The 20,234-nt window shown below is 29.5% G+C and overlaps 1 protein-coding gene across 1 annotated transcript in view; it reads left to right on the forward strand.

The window, feature by feature from the left end:
- LOC121124549 (uncharacterized) overlaps positions 1-20,234 on the forward strand; it is a 78,604-nt gene that overhangs the window by 36,477 nt on the left and 21,893 nt on the right. Inside the window, exons 2-3 of the mRNA XM_040719707.2 lie at positions 2,623-2,767; positions 11,533-11,593. Of these exons, the coding sequence (XP_040575641.1) occupies positions 2,623-2,767; positions 11,533-11,593 (206 nt within the window). The remainder of the gene's footprint in view (positions 1-2,622; positions 2,768-11,532; positions 11,594-20,234) is intronic.

Below are 20,234 nucleotides of genomic sequence, written 5' to 3' on the forward strand. Positions count from 1 at the left end.
AAGCTCCATGAGCTTGGATGGGAAGTTTTAATGCATCAACCATACAGTCTGGACATAGCACCCACTACCTGTTCCTGTATATGATCAACGCACATGGAAGTACCCATTTGGACTCAATATATGCCTGTAAAAATTGGTTGTCCTAGTTTTTTCGCAAATATTGACAAGAGTTTCTACAAGAAGGGCATTATGAAGCTGGATTCTTGTAGACAAAAAGTTATTAAAAACAGGGCATACTTCGCTAAAATCAGATAAAATGCTTCTTATAGTTATGAAGCATTGAAATAAATGAAAAATATGGTCGACATTTGGAGAAATAATTATTGATGTTATAAGGTATAACTCTATTTAAAAAAATAATATTGATACTATGTACATGATGGAATTGATTTAAATCTTTCTATCAAAAACGGTACAATTTTCTTACGCACATAGTAATTCTATTTATATATTAATTTTGTTTATAGACGTTTGAAGGAATGTGGATCGAATCCCTTAAGAGAAAAAACAATTTAATATCAACCTGAGAAAGTAAAGGAAACTCATACTTCATATTTATATGTATTGAATTGTTTCCTCAGCAATGACTCATAGCATTGTTCATACTTTCGAAACCTAGATTATATGTGTATGTATATAACATAATATATTTTCATATCAATATATCCATACATACAAATATTCTTATCCTAGGATATCTCAATAGTTTTTCTCATATAAATGCATATTAGGTTAAAAAAAAAAGGGGAGAAAAATGTTGAATCAGCCATTAAGTGCTTAACACAGATTTAAAGAGCTTTGAAGCACTCTTCTGAAGAACATTGAATGCCTAATATATATGTTATTTTATGTATTTTTGTGTGAAACAAAAGGACAATCTGTACTTCTCATAAGGTCTTTAGTTATTTTATATATAATTAAAAAAAACACATTTGAATGCTTAACAGTAGCATATGGCTTGATAAATTAAAGAATAACACATTAGTTTTTTCATTGTTTTTACGCCAAATAAATTTATTTGAAATCTAAATAGTAGGATTTCATTTACAATAGAGTATTGGGTTCTACTAAATTTAGTTCAGAAGAAACATCGATTTGAATTAATTTTTTGTGGCCAAAATTTATCACGGTTAGGTTTTCAAAGGAATTATTTTGCATAAAAAAGGAAATTATTAAATCAAAATATAGTTTGATAAATAATCATGCATATTGTGTGTATTTTTTAGGTGGCCCGTTTTTCAGAATTGATTTAAGCCAAATATGCTCTATTCTTGTTTCCAACAAGAATAAAACATCATAATGCCCTTTTCGTAGAATCCCTTGCCCCTATTGGTAAAAAACTAAGACAACCAATTTTCGCAGGCCTCTATTGCGGGCAAATTTATACCCCTTAGCCTGTTGGACATGTTGTAGGCAATTAGTTCCAAGTCCAAACTGTAAAGTGGATGCAAAATAACTTTCATCTCAAGCTTTTGGAACTTCTGGCGTATCATCAAAGATATGTGCAGCCTGGCATCGTATTGATGACGTCTTGTTGTCTCCTATTTACCAATGCTGGTCGTTTCTCTTGGATTACCACTTCAAATGGTCGAGTTGTTTAGCGTAGAGGGCAGAATTGAGTGGGGGGGGGGAAAGTTCGCTTGAACCACTATTGTACATCACGAACCGACCTAGTATCCGCCCCGTATACATAACAAATTTGTTTGGTAGCTTTCGACGCGTGTTTCCCTTTTATATAATTTAAATGTTTGTAAAATATGGAAAATTTCTTCTTTCGAGACTTCCATAATATGTAGACACATGATAATTCACGACTGCACCGTCCATGTGCAATACTGCCAGACAAGCGTTTGTAGAACAAGATATACTTAATTAGAAATATGGATGGGAAATACCAAATTACTTTATACATAACCTAATATGAATACGGTTTTATACATTCCAAATTATTTTCTAAATAAAGTTATTAAAAATTAATTGTCTAAAAAATATGAATGAATTACTTATTGATTTATATATTTGGCTATAATATCTGGGAATAAGTATTATTTAGATATTCAGGTTCCTATTATTCCAATAACAGTAAATATATACATCGTTGATATTGATCTCGTGATCCTTTTGTCTATCACACAAAATGCTTGTCTGCTTAGGCCATAAATACCTCTATTTTAAAATATTTCTGAGTGACTAGACGTCCCCACGTGACTTATTGATTTTTTTTTCACTTTCAAAAGTTGCTTCCAGCCTATGAAAAAGAATTAAAATATTCAAATCCAAAATTATCATAAAAAGATTTGATAAGATAAAATTAATTACTGATTCTGGAGCAACGCGTCAAGTACTGTTAGAATTAAATATGAAATTAAAAAGATTTTTCTGTTGAGTTGTGTTATTACTGTTGCTTAAAATTATAAATTTATCATTTTCAAAATTTAATCGATGTAACAGGTAAAACAAACACCTTTGTTTTAAAGATTTTGATTTTTTTTTTATTATTTTGCATGCAGTTTGCACAAAATCCTTTTTAAAAATGTATAAAATTAATTCCTACCTTATATTTCGGTCATTCGTTTAGTGATGCATTAAAAAATCTCATGTATCTCTTTTTATATTTTACAGAAAATTTTGGAATTAAAATGTACAACTTAAAAGTACCAGATCCTCTTATACTTGGATCAGCGGCGGATCTTTATTGTGACTATGACATGGAAGGCTCTCAACTATATTCCGTTAAATGGTACAAAAATGGGAAAGAGTTTTTTAGGTATGTATTGAGCTGTCCATGAAGGTATACAGGTATGTATCATATTCATACATAGGTGCATTTTGTGCATAGATGAATAATATATGAACTGTCGGAATGTAAAAATATAAGAAACCGAAAAATAAACATGACAATCTTGAACATTTGAATAACGTTTTTGTGGAGTGAAACTTAGATGTCATGACTTTTATTAAATAAGATGCAAATAGTCATAAGAGGACGGAAATAAACACAAACCCCACACCGTATAAAGAAAGAACGTATAGAATATAGTTACACGGAATTCTGGTGATTACTTTATATTTAGATATTCTCTCTTCAAGTATCAAAGAATACCGATAACAGCTAATGAAAATCAAGTAAAAATCTTGAGTTTAACAACTACACAAAAATATTGCACGCTTTAAGGAAATATTTTACACAATTCTACTCATACTATGGCTACTTACTACACACATGGAAATCTAGCTATCTAGAATAAAGACATCATTTTTCCTTTTCAGCCTTTTATGTGTACAATAATAATAGATTTTTTTTTAAATGGGAAGGGAGGATCGCGCTCTTCATATAATTGCAATTGGAGGATTATTTTTTTATTTTCAAAATCTGTTATCATTATTCTTTTGTTATTGAAAAGAGAACAAAAAGTATAAAGTAATCACAAATGTGTTACAGACAACAGGTAAGATTGAGGATTTGTGGGTGAGTTATAATTGTAAGTCCTTGTGGGATTCGGAGTAGAATTGAGGATTAACATTTGGAGTAATTCCAACCTATATCATTAATAGATAGGCAGTCGGATTTCTAATTATTTATGTAATTGCAAAGCTCATTCAGGGAAGCAAAGTTAATTTTTGCTATATTTTTTATCACGCCGGCATTTGATGTTATTTGAATCTATGACTATGATAAATTGGATTCAAAAAGGTCCGAATGTATTTTTTTAGAACTTTTAAATGATAACTACAAATTTCTGCAATGACTGATCTTCTTTACTTTTTTTTAGAAAACATTTTAATCTTAATTATATTTTTTTACAAAAAATTTAAAAAAAAACCTAAATACTTCCCAAGGATATAATTGAATGCATTTACTATCAACGAGTAATGTATCTAAATATAAATGGTGTATTAAGCAGTGTAAGTCTATAGAGTTTATGAAAAAATAAGGCTCTATGACTCAAGTGAAAATAAAATGAAATAATGACGTAAATATACTTCCATATTTCTAAAATTCCATGATACATTTCTACTTACCAGTGGTTTATTGAAATTTGAAGACTTATTAATTCAATAATTAATGGAAGTTGAGTAATTAAAATAATTTCATATTTGGATTTATTTATGTATAAACAATTAGTAAGAAAAAAAACCAGGCTCTCTATTTTACGTACAAGTTGAGAAAATGACCCTTGAACGTGATCAACAAATTTACATGCGCAAACTCCAAGCAGTTGGTCGTCTCCAAGGCCACCGTCTACGCCGTCAGCAAGTTGGAGAGGAACAAGGGCTCAGTCAAAAATTGCTAAACTCTACCCAGAGGAGTTAGAGAAAATTACTCAGGGCAATCCTCTAAAGTTCATGAGGGTCCATGGCGTTTTATACCAGATTGTCCAGAGAGCTATCAAAAAAGTGGTTGAAAAGAGCATTGTGATGGTGGAGAGGCCACTTTTGACACCATTAATGAAAGATCCCCATTTCTTCCATTATAAGACTCTTTTCAGTTGTGTTGAACTCTTTTGGAATATTTTTCGCCCACACACAGCCCTGATGCCAGATCCTTCCACTACACCGTTCGTGTGCATGTCGCTGAAAAGGCCATCAGTGTCCATCATCCAAACACAGAGGCCCTCAAAGCCACTATTTGCCAGCACTGGGATGCACTGCAGGAGAATTACATCCATGTATAAAAAGTCAATTTAGATGTATCTCTTATGTTACTTTGTTTAATTATATTTCCGTAGGATATTATTATAATTTACAAGGTTTTACTCGGAAAAAAATGAATTAGTTAATAGAAACAATCATTTGTGTATGTTCTGCTTTAAAATATTTTGTGGACACGACTTTTCCAACTAATTCATGTCAATAACATATATCAATCATTCTTGAAAATAAATGCAAAGACAAAAATAGTACATATGTATATAAAGTATCGACCATTTTGATTGTCATCATAAATTAACATTGTCAACAGGCTACAGGGTATGTATTTCATCAAATAACCTATACACTTTCAATTTGGTGGCGCTATATATTGTATCATCAATGTGTCGTTGCGTGAAAACTATAAAACAAGTACTGAAACGAAGCCCACGTAAGCGCTTTGAATATGCCCAAAACTTACAACACAGAATCTATCAATTCATCTGTAAAACCAAATTAACAAGTTAGATTCAGCGATGTAAAGAAGAAATTGCATACTTCATGAGGAAAAATGGCATCTAATGATAAATTGACGTAATCTGTGTTTATTGTTATGATTTTATGTAAATCAAACAAATGTGGTGGTTCAAAGATGTTAGGTCTGGATAGGTCTCAGAGGAAAAATCGGTTGGCTCACTCTCATTTTAAATTTAGTCGTGACCAAATCTATAGGTGAATTATTGATGATATCATAGATTGAGATTGTCATATTTAAAAAAGTAATGGTCAATTATTTTCAATATATCAATATATTGAATGTTAAAGTATAAAGTTCTAAACGGGTCAAATACCTTTTTGCTTTTGAGCCCAGAGAACTTATTTGATCCGACTAAGAAGTTTGATCTTATCGCGTCTCAAAGAAAAGTCAATCCCGATTGGGCTTCCAAAAAAAATTGGTATCACTTAAAATTCGGTACAACTGATTCCATAGATAAATTATAGATGATATCCATTGTGTTACAAGATGATGAACATCAGCACAGTAAGGCATATACAGCGAAATGCGTTGCATAATTAAAAAAATTACTTCTCATAAATCAGGAAAGGGGAGAGAATGGGTCCATAAATTAAGACCAAAGAAAATTTGATATTATATTGAAACTGAAAAAAATCATTCTGCGATTTGAAAACGATTAAAAATTGGAGTTGGGTCTGCTATCGAAGTCTGTACTGAAATATCGGTACATATCTGTCCCAAAATAATCCCTTCAAACCAAACTGGGGAAAAAATCGATCTCAGACTCACCACCAGTAATTACATGCATATACGCAGTAATGGTATCAAATTAATAGTATAAATAATTAAATTATTGTCTAGCTTATTTTATTTTTTTACTATATACATTCATATATATTGATTTTTATGATGTGCTATATCTTTCTTATATATGTTTGAAGACGTCTTACTGTGTGCTATCTATACACCAAAATAAAACTAAATGGATTGAACTGATTTTTGACATGTGATACCTTTGAGACAGTTTACTAAACATAAACTACTTTTTATACCTTAACACAGGAATCGCTCTTATTTTTTTCATACCTTAAATGGTGAAGGTGTAAAAAAAACCCAAAAAATTACAACTCAAGGTTTTTTTATAAGATGTGATTTATTTTCTTAGATATTAATTTAAAAAAACTCAAAGAGTAATCATTATAGTATATTAAGGGTTCAGAATTAAATAGTCATAACCTCAAAAATGACAAACATACGTGTGATTGCCCGTATGACATTCTAAAATTATAATATTTAATGTTAAAATAAGCAAGGATAAATTTAGACGGTTGAAATGGATTTATCAAATCCATCTTATTTTAAAAATTAACAAACATCAGTATTTATATTGAAAGAATGAAATAAGTATTTTTGTTACGACAATTTGCTTCATAATTATAATTTTTCTTTATATAATATACATCATTCTTTCAAAAATACGGCATGTTTTTATTCTAGAGGTAAAATTCTATAGTGTTGTTGGAAATTCAATCCGCCGCTTTCATGTGATGTAATAGACGGCTGGCATCGAAAATAAATGCAAAAAATAATTGGGCAGAATATTTAATAAAGTAAACTTTCAACTTTTACGTTTTTATTAATGATATGTATAAAAACCAGAGAATTGCTTCCATTTCTAATATACAAAAAAAAAACCTTTTTTTTTCAATTCAATTTTATATTTGAAATTTAAAATACGCGAGCTGAAATTGGTAAAACTCAAATAATTATACGAAACTGCAGCAATTTAGATTTGGTCCCATGTAAATATTCTGAATTGCTGCAGTTTGTCCAAATCAAATAATTAGAATAGGATTAGTAAGGAAAAATTAAACGATTGGTATTACCTGTGCAAATTTGCAAAATGCTAAATACCTAATCAAGAATCATTTTTTCTTCTAAAACTTTCATATCAAAAGTTATTTAAACAACAACAACCAAAATGAAAAAATCCCCGAGTATAAAAATACCAAAATTATGTTATTCAACAACGAGAATTTGCCTATTCGAAATGATTTTCAAAACTGTGTAAAACGAAAACCTTTAACGTCTACTATAAATATGAAACCCCCATTGAACTTTTTTGTTTGATAAAACTTGTTTTAACTTTCTTTTGGAAACTAAAGTATTTTTGGCGTACACTGTACAGAGTTGGACCCAAACACTCGCAAGGATTTTGACTATTTTAAAATGTCTAAGCATAATGAATACATTTGCGAAAAATACTTAAGACATGACTTTGTGAGTTGAAGTCAAAACATAAAATATTCATTTTTTTATTACATTCTTTTATTTTTGCTCTCTAGCCTTCTGCTTAATCAACAACTGTGTATATGAATGTACCTGTATCATGATATTTCTCCCAAATTGTATTCATAGTATGCATACTTTCAAAATGTTAATACATTAAAATATACATATTTTACTTCTTAAATTTTATTTAACAAATTTGCATAACTAATATGATATATTTGTTTAAAGCATGAAATATAAGGCGGAAAAAACCCGGGAAAAAATAATCTATTGGGACACTCTTCTTCGTAGTTTAAATATATGTTCATGTTCTTTTGGGGTTTCTTGTATATTTTTAATAAGTTACTTTCATTTAAAAAAATGTGTCTATTGGGACTTTATATTCTCTAATTGAAGATAAGACTCACCCCCAGATATTTACGTTTATTTTTTTATGTAAGTAAAAGTATAAACACTTTAATAATTTAGTAAGAGCTATCATTGTATGATTAATAATTCCTAGTCCAAGAAATGGTTGTAATGTTGTATAAAACAGAATTGAACAGGTTTGAGTTGTATTGGAAAAAAGGTTTTGTTTAATCGTTAATAGGTCATAAAAATATTGAATAAATATGGTTAAACAGATTATTCTACAAAAAACATTTCGTTAATCTGTCAATAAAATATAATAAAAATGATTTATTTCTATACAAACTTCTAGATCATTACGTATATGGGCGCTCACACAAAAGCAAGCAAGTATATATTTTCTTAAAATTGAGTGTGGATTACCTTTGTATTCTTCCTTTAAAGTAACCAATATTGATCGTAACAATAAAAGAATGAGAAATCAATTATTTTTTACTTAAAAAGTGGCCAAATTGGGGGGGATAAAAGCTCCTTTAATCAAATAAAGATTCTAAACTATGCCAAAAATTATTGTGTATCTTAACTCATCCACCAAATTTGAATACAAAAGCTATAATTTAATCAAATGTGTTTTTGTAATATTGACTTGAATGTATATATGAAGTAACAAAAAAACTGTGTTCTTCTCTTCTTGATTTTTTTACAAGACTATTTTTATGTAGACGCAACAAATATATTGCCATACAAATTGATAAGTATCATCTTTATTCAGCAGAGTATTTCAACTCTGGTCCAGGGCTCACACTAAAAATTCCTTCATTTCCCTACACTAAAAATCATCATACATTGTATCATAGATGCCTTTTTATAGATGAGGTTAATAAAAAAGTTAGATAGAATAATTATACAAAAAGATATGAATTCATAGAAACAATGTGTGTAGATTCTTATATTGGAATGTTCCGTTGAAAAGTTCCATCTTATTATGGATGAAGAAGAGCTAACCAGCCACTCAAGTAAAAGTCCCTGCATTACGTATTTTCAACCTCCAAGATTTTGTAACAATTAATATTCCTAGTTTTTGTAATAATAGTAATTCTTTGATGAACACATTTCTAAATTTATTTTTAATAAATGGCACTAAATACAAATAAGAACAACGGTAGTACAGCACTTCTTCGCAGATACTGGTGTAAAAAAAATGATTCCATCAAAGTTTCAAAACTATGCTGGACAACAAAAGAATTATGTTCGAGTCTCGTCTGACTAGAATAGTTAGAAACGAGTATTAATTTGCTGCTACTAAACATTAAAAAACATAAATTCCAATATGTTTTCTAACAGTTTCAACAATTAAAAATCGAGAGATATAAAATTAATTCCACAGTCCATTTGGGTAGCAGAAACTGGTTTAAAATAATTAAAAAGACTCCGAAACTTTGTCGAGACATAGTGTTCTTCTTTTTTCTTTTTTTACAAAAAATCAATTTTTTTAGGCTAGGGTTTAAAAAACAGATACAAATATACGTCAAATTCAAAATAGGATAAAAAATTATAACATCATTGTTCAAATCAAATTAAAAAATTTAATAATCTTTTTGTGAATATTGCAAAATAGAAAAGTTATTTTTTTAAGCCTATTTAATTTTCTTTATCTGAAAATGTATAGTTTTTTTGGTTTTTTTTCCATGAGTTTCTAACTTTATAAAGTCTTATTAAGGATCTAATATGACTTTTAAAAATATATAAATGATCAGTTGAAATAACTCTACTGGAGGTTGAGTGAAGCATTGAAAAAACTTTTACTTTCATTCATTATTTTTACGAACTTAAATGAATTTATTGTATGTAATGATTAATATTGTGTTTGTTAATTTTTCTTGATATTGATTTGAAGTGAATGAAAATTTATTCATAAAAAAACAAAGAAAAAAATCATTTTTTTAAATAAAAGAACGGCTTAGTTCATCAAGGTAACCAACAATTGAATGTAATTTGTCTTCATTTTAAATTGCTATATTAATAAACTTTATTGATAAAGGTAATAAAATTAATATTCCTAGTTTTGATAATAATAATAATTGTTTGATGAACAAATTTTAAATTTATTTTTAATAATTGGCACTAAATACAAATAAGAACAACGGTAGTACAGCACTTCTTCGCAGATACTGGTGTAAAAAAAATGATCCCATCAAGGTTTCAAAAGTAAACTGGATAACAAAAGAATTATGTTCAAGTCTCGTCTGACTAGAATAGTTAGAAACGAGTATTAATTTGCTACTACTAAACATTAAAAAACGTGAATTCCAATATGTGTTCTAACTGTTTCAACAATTAAAAATCGAGAGGTATAAAATTAATTCCATAGTCCATTTGATTAGCATAATCCGTTTTAAGATCATTAAAAAGACTACGAAACTTTGTCTGGATATAGTGTTCTTTGTCTTTTCTTTTTACAAAATATATTATATTAGGGTTAGTTAGAGGTATTTATTTAAACTTGCAGGATAAATAAATAATTTTTAGCAATGGTTAAAAACTTATTTTGGATTTTGGGGATTCAAATTGGTCCGAAAATGACCATTTATATTAAATTGATCAATTTATTATTATTTTTTTATTTTGACAATCAATTTTGGCTACTTTATGTGCATGATGCGGAACCTCCAAAGGGTAGAAGAACAAAGTGTCAAATGGACAAATCATAGAAAAGACGTTCGTTAAGAGACTTTAAAATTGAATATAAACAGAAATGATGGCAAATTTAAAAAGAACCCAATAATATTTTTATATTTAGGACAAAGAAATTGCAGTTTTTGGATGTTTTTGCCTTTATAAGAATAATCATGCGTCAAATACAAAATGGCTCCGTAGACGAAGAAAGTATTTTTATAAAGATAAAATTAAAATAATTTTCATTAATTATAATACTTTAAGTGCATTATAAATTATATAATACAAAAATTGTATTTTGTTTTGTAAATTTTTAGAAAATATTGAAATTTATGAATATGTAAAAATCATTTATTTATTTAAAAGAAAAACTTTAGTAAAACTGACTAATATTTGCCCTCAGTTTTTCCTATGAATATATTTTTGATTATTTGTTCATTTGACACTGTGCATTAGAAATGATATCCAATCGACACATTCTCTATTCTGAATTTGACCATAAGACACTTTGTCCTTTGACATTTAGTTTCCACACTCCTCTCATGGGCTTATAGAATAATTTGAAGAAGAATAAAATATGCACTCAATTTTAAGACAAATTATTCTAGCTCACTTTTTTGTTGATAAGTTACATATGATGAAGAAAAATGATTGTTAAATCCTATAAATTGTTAATCAAGTATTATGACTGACAAAAGAAAAAGGTTCGTAAAACAATTTTGAATAAAACCTTATTGTGTATGTACAATTTGGCACATTTTAACTATTAAAACTAGATTTAAGTTTATTAAATCAGTTAAATTATGTAAAAAAATAAATTTAATATTCAAAGAATGTTGTTAAAAAAAGAACAAATTTTACGAAGAATATTTTCTCTATACTAAACATATATAATTTCCATTAAAAATAACCAATAAATTCTAAAAGAAGTTTATATGTTGAGAAAAAAGAAACCATTGTTTGTGCTTTTGATAAAAGAAGTTTTTGATTTATGAGCATTATGATTTTAATATTTAAAAGTTTAGATTTTAAAGAAGTAAAGTTTTTTATTTTTTCTTTCAATAAAGGTATATGCCGGACGAAGTTAACCCAAAGTCGACACTCGACGTTGTCGGAGTATATGTTGACGTAAGTATTTCAGAATGTATTTTTTGTATATTACCGTTTTTTCTAATTCCAAATTCAATTCTCAAATCTATTTTTTAATCTTTTGGTACTTATGTTCACAACGTATATTGTCAAAATCAGACATTTTTCATTGTTAATTTCATTTTAACAGATAAAAAAGTTAGACAATGTAATCAAAACATATTTACGTTAGTACTGAAAGGCGTCAAGATAAAGGGTAAAGGGTCTAATAAGCGATTATTAATAATATTGACGTCTTTGGGCTATAACTTAAGGCCATATAATAATTCTCTCTTAAAAATTATATAAAAGATAGGTAATGTTAACAAATTTATTATTTAAACTGCATTGCCTTACAAATATAAAAAATAAACTATGTATTTCTGTGGTCAGATTTCAATTTTTCTGTTTATTTTCTCCATATTAAGGTTCTGAACGTTGGTTGTTAAAATAATAATTAGCTCTCATTTAACTATGAACAATTACCAATAATTGATAAAAAATAACAATGTTATATCTGGGGAATATCGGCCTACTACCAACTGATTTTAAACTTTTCTAAGGACATAATTTTGACAAAATTGGGGTGAGTGTAAAGCCAAGATAATGTCATAAGAAATAGGTTAACTTTGATATGCGACATGTATCACTATAAACTATAGTGCTCATAGTTTCATGATACAGTTAAAGGATAATATAAATACAAAGTTATACCTTAACACTTGATGTCTGACTTCCACAACGCTTTTTAATAGTGACGCCATAGATTATGGTTAGTTGCGTGTTTTGTTTACATTTTCCATCATAAAAAAAATTAAAAAATCTTCATTCTTGATTTTAAGATTTGACAAGGTCTTCAATCTATTATATGGTAACTTTGAGAAACGACATTTCTCCTAACTGAAATTGCTATAAACCATATAATCTTTCCTCAAAGATACATTACACCTTTCAAAATAGAGAGGAATAATTAATTAGAGAATTCATATTTTATCTAATCAAAACAAACTTTTTTTAATAATTACGCTCCCATTAATTTAGCCAATACCACATCTCTAGATATAACAAAGATCTGAAAGTTTGTGAAATTCTCATTAATATAAATCAAAAGAAAGTAAATAAAGTATTTGTTGGCGCCTTTCATAGACGACATATTACTGATAGAGATCACTATAGAAACTACATATACTTTGTTGTTTTTTTTTGTTTTTTTTGCAATACCTCATTATTATTACACAGTCAGAGTATTATAAACGTAAAAGAAAAAAAGTCGACACTACATATTCTAAATAAAACATTCATCAAAAAAAAGTAAGACGAGAAAAGAAATAAAAAACCTCAACTAAAAACATGATCAAAAAACAGGATGTGACAAATGATTGAATAATTATCTAAAAATAAAAAAAAATCACAAAACGGATTTAAAAAAAGCTAAATTCGTTAAGAGTAATGTAGCATGATTTACGTGGAGTTTAAAATTTTCAAAATTGGACTTTGCAATAGATTGAGATCAAAATATGAACGGAAGAGCCACAACGTTAAAACCATATTTTGTTTCTTCTTAGTTCGGCCCACTCCGTTGATAGTGAGTGAGTCTATTCAACATTAGCAGCCATATCAAATGAAGTTCCCACATATACTTAGTATTTCTTGCTTGCTCTAAAGAGGTATTGAATTTTCAAAATATAAATGAATAATTTATTAGAACACTAATGCCTTGCAAATTACAAACATATAATTATTTGTATCGGTATGTTCACGAGAATTTATTCAAATCTCTAATGATGTCATAAAATATTTTTCAATTTAGTTAATTCAAAGGTATCATACTATAGCCGCCTAGGCAATTAAAATTTGATATCAATTTGTAGCACTAATCTATAGACATAAATGACCTTGAAAAAATGAAAACTTGATTACTTAATTTGATATTTATGTATGTATTTTTTTCCAGTTAGCTAAATCAATAATAAAAGTGTAATTGGGGACAGAAACAATTTTTGTTCAAAATATAATATAGGTATGATGTTGCAATTATTAACTAAAATTTAATATTATTTTTTCCTCCTATTAAATACAGAATAATAAAAACACAAACACAAAAACTCAATTTGGAACTGTTGTTTCATGACTATTCAGATATATTAATAATAATGAGCTACTAATGTATAATTATAAAATCAGAGTGCTTTCCCCCTCATTGAATCGGTAACGTAATTATAAGCGTATATACTTATGTATATATATGTAAGTAATAATCGTTATACAAAAGGAACAGGGAAAAAAGGCAATAGTCATTAATGATTTATTTGTACCTATACATTTTTGTAGAGTGTAACATTCTTTGGCCTTCGCTGAAAATTAAGCAAACAATCTTTTTTCATATTTAAATCGCATATTATATGAATTTGAAGTTAATCATATGATAAAAAAAACTGTTTCTAAAATGCATATTTGTCTTACGCTGTCAATTATTGTTTTTTTGGAGCCGTATTAGTTCCGGCTCAATGCATCGTTTTTGAAAATGATATTAATAAATATAATGAAAAGGGTGCTTTTTGATTACAGTAAATTCTCAAATAGTGGGAACACCCTGACATCTATCCCTTTTCTGTTCTGTGGCCTCTTTTATTTCATTCATGTAGGACTAGGCCTTTCTGAGAGTGCAAGAAGAAGACTGGAGCGATACATATTCTAAGTGATTTAAATCGTCTTTGTTTTTTCAGCTGGTCCGGTTTTTTTTTGTAATAATTAATCTGAGGAATAAGTACTCTTTTCCTTGACTGTAGTCATTATTACTTAGCTCCTGAGTGGTGAACTTCCTATCCTATTATATTCAAAACCTGATTGAACATTTCTATGTGCTCGTGAAAGAAGGAGATTAACCCTAAAGATTTGTTATGGAGTTATAATTACGTTGGAGTAATTTTTGGCAATGTCTTTGTTTATTTCACTTCTCCCCCTCATACATGTTGCAACTGATTGCAACTAATCTAATGAAATAGCATTACAGTTAACCCTTTACCACCTGAATTTTATGGAATGAATTAGAAAAAAAAATTCTTATTTGTATAAACTTTACTAAGTATCAGGATATAATATGTAAGAAAAACATCAAAAATATTTGTTAATAAAAAAATTATATTGACAAGACTTTGAGATCCACTTGGGCGTATTCTTTAAAAAAAAGTAAATATCTATATCTATGTACCATGGTTTTAAATATACATTTGGGTGCATGACTATAAATAATGACATTAGGAGTTCATAAAAAAATAATATCAATACTCTAAACATATAAAAATATATATAATTTTCTTCAAAAACATATTCCTTAGACGAACATATATTGATCATAAACTAGCTTTTATCACAATTAGATAGAAGATATACAGGGTTCGGAAGCAAAATATGGACTGAATGACTGATTTTAGAAAAATGTGAATAATTTGGAATTTTGTTTTACAAAACTTTGAGACACGACCTTTGTGAACATGTTCACTCAATATGGCCGCTCTCAGGAGCAATCACAGTCTCCACACGGCGGTAGAAATCCTTGCAGGAGTTGATGATGAACTTCTCAGACAAGTTGTTCCACTCCTTCACAATGGCTGCCTTCAGGGAGTCCACTTTCGGTTGAGAGGTTCGGTTAGTTTCCCTCTCCAAAGTGCCCCACACAGTAAAGTCCAAGGGGTTCAAATCCGTCGAAGACGATGGCTTCAGGACATGGGTTAAAAATCAGCCATGTTGTCGGCTCAGAACTTATGGCATTTGGCCTATGTGTGGGAAGGTGCACAATCTTGAATCCACACATAGTTGTCCTCTGGGTAGTTTGCCTTGATACATGGCAGTATGGTGAACCTCAGCACTTTGTAGTAGACCTCCTGCCCGATTTTCTTCCCAGCCTTAAAAAGAAAGGATGCATCTTCTTGCCGTCGGTCCCTACGGCCCCCAGGACCATTGTTTGAGCCAGATGTTTTGCACAGAACACCCCCCTTGACCTCCTCTGGTGATCCCCCAAGCCAACGGTCGTTCCAACGGTTGTAGAGCTGGTATATGGCGATAATCTTCTCGTCAGAGAATTTTGTTATCATGGATCCATTTGCCTCGATCCAAGCACAAACTTTCTTGCACCTCTGCAGTCTCCTTTCCTTCAGAGTGGCCGTCAATAGGTGGTGTGAGGCTCCTGTGTAAGAGGGCAACCCCAAATACTCCTTCACTTCCCTTCTGATTGTCCCCTCGTCCACGTTAAACTCGTTTAGAGAGGCGATTCATGGATTTTGTGAGGTCCTCCTTCATCGTCTTCTTTAGGTCCCCCAGAAACTCAGAATCCCTTTTCAAGTTGTGTCCCCCACTTCCTTCTTTCCTTGAGAGGTATTTTCCATCCTTTTTCATCTTGGCCACCTTGAAAATGAGGCTCCTGGAGTACTTCACAATGTCCATAATATCTGCATTCTCAATTTTGGTATCCAGAAGGTCTGAAATCCTCTACCTTTTTGCTTCTTGCTCACTCATGATGAAATATTTGAGAAATGATTATTATTGTTTACTAATGCTAAAAAGACAGGAGATTCGGAATATGCAGGACAAATCACAAAATCTCTCTTTTTTTAATTAAATAGTTTGCATTTATGAACAGTTCACGTTTTGCTTCCGACCCCTGTAGACTTGGAAATTTATGCTACACTTATTTATTTAAAATGTGACTTTGAAGTACATTCAGGTAGTAAAGGGTTAATTTGTTCTCATTCAGAGCGAGATGTAAACATCCCCAAGATCTATTAAAGAATGAACAAAATGATAACAGAACACATACACAAACCTATTTTCTTTTTTTAATCTTAGTACTGTTATTTGTTTATACGTTTTACCCGGCCTTATAATCATATATATGCTCAAATTAGTTTTTAATAAATAAAGTACTTGAAACAACACTTCCTTGCCATAACAAATCTAACAAACAACATTTAATAATAATTACTAATGCATATTATTCAACATGAAATATAATTTCAAAATTGTTGAGATTTGTTAGCAATCTAGTCTATCAATAAGGTCATTTTCAATAGTAACAGATTTAATAATTTTAAATGAACTACCTCTTTACTATGATATGACTAGAACATAAAGGATTTTATACATATATATGTAATTAAATATATGTACACTTAATCAACATAAATTTGTTTAAAAAAATCAAAATAATATTAGTTATACAGAGGCTTGAAGGGTTTTTTAGTCTTTTGCATGTGTTTATTAGTCTCAAGTCTATCCTCACAAGTCAAAATCTTTGAATATTTTGATCTTGTCCTCAGATTTCATTCGAGTTCATTTCAATTCAATGTTAAAGTTTTGCTTCAGCTCAAAAAAATATTGTATTAGTAAAAATCAACAGTCCAGATAACACAAGATATTCAATTCTTGTGTTATTTGAGAAGATGATAGCGAATCAGTAATTAGTTTAAACGAATAAACTCTAGTTTTGAAGATTTTATGAAATGAAATTTCGGAATTTTTTTACACTTCTTAAGTTTGGGCCAACTTTTGAGGTTAGTAATAAAGAAATCATTGATAACCTCCATAATATGACGATGGATTATAGTAAAGTAAATCTGCGTGAGATTACTAGTGATGTAGGCATCTCGAGTGGGAGCCCTATTTCCATTAATTTTGCGACCACAACTGCTGAGATTTGAGCTAGTTTATTTTTGCGATGGAAACAGAGTTTTTTGTGGGCCAATCGTTGGCGTTTTTCTTGCAGCTTGGTTTTCAAGCGGTCCAATAACAATGAATAATATGGCCTTGTAATAGTTTTACCGTTATCCAGATAGTAGATGAGGGTTATTCCTTGCGAATCCTAAAGAGACTCGTCACAATCTTTCCGTCCGATTCCTCAATTCAAACGAATGTCAAACAGAAAGTAAATTTCAAATATGGCTGAAAGTTGGTGTCTGTTCTTCCAAGAGATACAACTAACTAAACATAACATCGATACACGCTAGTAATGTCATATCTTGGACTTTGCACAGACTTATCATACGACTCACGTATGTTGACGCCTTTGATAGAGGGCATATTTGTGGACATAAATCGCTATGAGCTAAGGTACTTCTCTGTTCGCTGATACCTTAGAATTTTCATAATAGGGAGAAATAATTATTAAAGTACAATTATCCTTCAAATTAGCGGCAAATACTATTTTTTTAGATGTAAGGTTACGAAGATTTGGACAATTTTCACATCTCTACCAATTAGATACAAAAATGAATTCTAACATACTTATTTCAACTATTTTGTCAGCTAGGGATTTGTGTATATTTTAATATTACTTTATAACTAAATACGCAACTTACACGAATTTCATTGAATTAACAAAGTAAATTCTGCGATGGAAAGAAAAGAAAAGCAAACTTTGTATATATTACATATATACAAAGTTTGCTTTTATTTTCTTTATTTCTTTGTACGTCTGTAAAAGACTCATTTATGAATCCTGTGCGCTTAATATCTTGGAAACGTGTGATAACAATGCTCCAACGAACGATTACAACTGAACGTCAGTTCGTCTGGGTGCATTCATTGTAAAGTGTACATACATTTTGGAAAATTTTGAGATGGTCATCACCTATTTTGATAATTTTTGATGAGAATGTTAATCAGATAAAAGAACCAACAATTTTTTTTTAATTTAAAGACGGGATTTACAATTATGGCAATTATTATCTTTTCCAGTTATAGCGCTGAATAAAGATTATTCCATGAGATCCCACATTAATTTTTGTAGACTTGGGTAGAATTCCTAGAAATAATTGGAGAAATGAATTTTGGAATATGGCTGGGGCGCCATTTTATATTTTCCGATTATGTTTTCATAGTACTTCTTGTACATTTTTATTGAAATATGAGTTGAAGCTCTTACTATTGAAAGTATTTTAAAAAATGAAATCGATCTATTCTATATGGAGTAATGGCTTACTCCAATTCGAAATACTTTTTAAAGGGGCCAAACTTTGAGGAACTCCATAACGGGCCTTTACACCTCTACAAGTTTTTTTGTTTATTTTGATGGAATAGACATCCTGATCAAAAATTATCGACATCGGTGATGATGATGGGAGAAGTGTGCGTACATTTGACATGGAATACCCCTCTTATTATAAGAATCAAAAAAAGGGACGACACATATATTATTAAAGGAATGTGTGTCTGTTCATCGACGCATAATATCTCTGAGAAAAGCTGGGTACTCCCCCTTATTTATTAATACGACGAACACAGGAGAACATGAAATATAATGGATTATTTTGTTAAAAGTTTCATGATTAATAATTTTATTATTTATATAATCAAATAATATAAAGAATTACCTTTCAAAAACAATTCAATTTCGCAAAAATTTGAGGGATTTTTTGTTTGTTTACAATGTTAATTTTTTTTTGTGTTTCCATGGCATTTAGATTCTAATTTGGTTGCTGTTGCAATCATCAATAAAGTAACAATATTATTTTGATAACTTTAATACTTTAACGACAATCTGTCATGAAATTTAATTCAATCTATTGGTGTTTCAATCCATATTGTTCCATGTATGGAAGGATATTTTTTTATAATTCTTACCATTTTTTCTCTTTATTGCCACAACTGTTTTGATGATGAAGATTGAGGACCATTATTATACTTCAAATATAGAAGGTTTTAATGAATGTAAATATATATATTTCTCATTTATTCCACTAGAAAACCGTCATCAAAGGATTTAATTAAAAATAAGACGTAACCGCAAAAAATTGGTTCACCCTTTTCAAAGGAAAATTATAAAAGGCTTTTAGGGAAACATTTAAATGAAATCTGGGTAGATTTTTATTTTAGTGAAAGTATAAATCATATATTATAATACCTTAGACAAGTGGTTTTTAAATTGGAGCGTACCTCTCTTGTGAAGGATTGCATTTCTTCAGAAATGCAATACCAGATAAATAAAACACTACTATGCAACAACAGAATAACCAAAATAGAAATTTTTGGGGTGTGTGTGTGGAGATTGGTACAGTTACAAAGCATTTACATCTATGTCATCATTGTAAATGTTAGCCATCTTGGGGACTAAGTAATCTATTTTGTTAATATAAAAATTTATTTCTTCCTTAAGATTAAGGAAGATGACGATGAACCACTGCTGTGCTGTCAAAATGATGATGCACCCCAGCTGTGATGTCAAAATGAGACTGACAAATAAAATAGAACTTGGACCTTTTTAGTCGATATTTCTCTAGCGCAGTGGTTTTTAATCTGTGCGACAATTTTTTTTTTTTAGATGTGCTCTGCAACATTATTCATAAATTATTTTGTATAATAAATATTAATGATACTTTGAATATAGTACGATAACAAGTATTGTAAGTCCACTCAGACTGTATAAAGTTTGAGAACCACTGCTCTAGTGTATTGTATATCAGGCCTAAATATTTAATCAGAATATGTTACTGCATTACATATTATACACTTTTATTTACATAGTGTACACTACTATGATTCTTGTAAAGAATCATATATTCTTCTCCGATAATTTATTTCAACTTTTGAGGTTATTTTAAGTACTAGCAATAAAAAATTTTATAAAATGGTTGGTTACTCCCTGAGG

This window comes from Lepeophtheirus salmonis, chromosome 9, assembly GCF_016086655.4.
Source record: "Lepeophtheirus salmonis chromosome 9, UVic_Lsal_1.4, whole genome shotgun sequence".
Taxonomy (NCBI): Eukaryota; Metazoa; Arthropoda; class Copepoda; order Siphonostomatoida; family Caligidae; genus Lepeophtheirus; species Lepeophtheirus salmonis.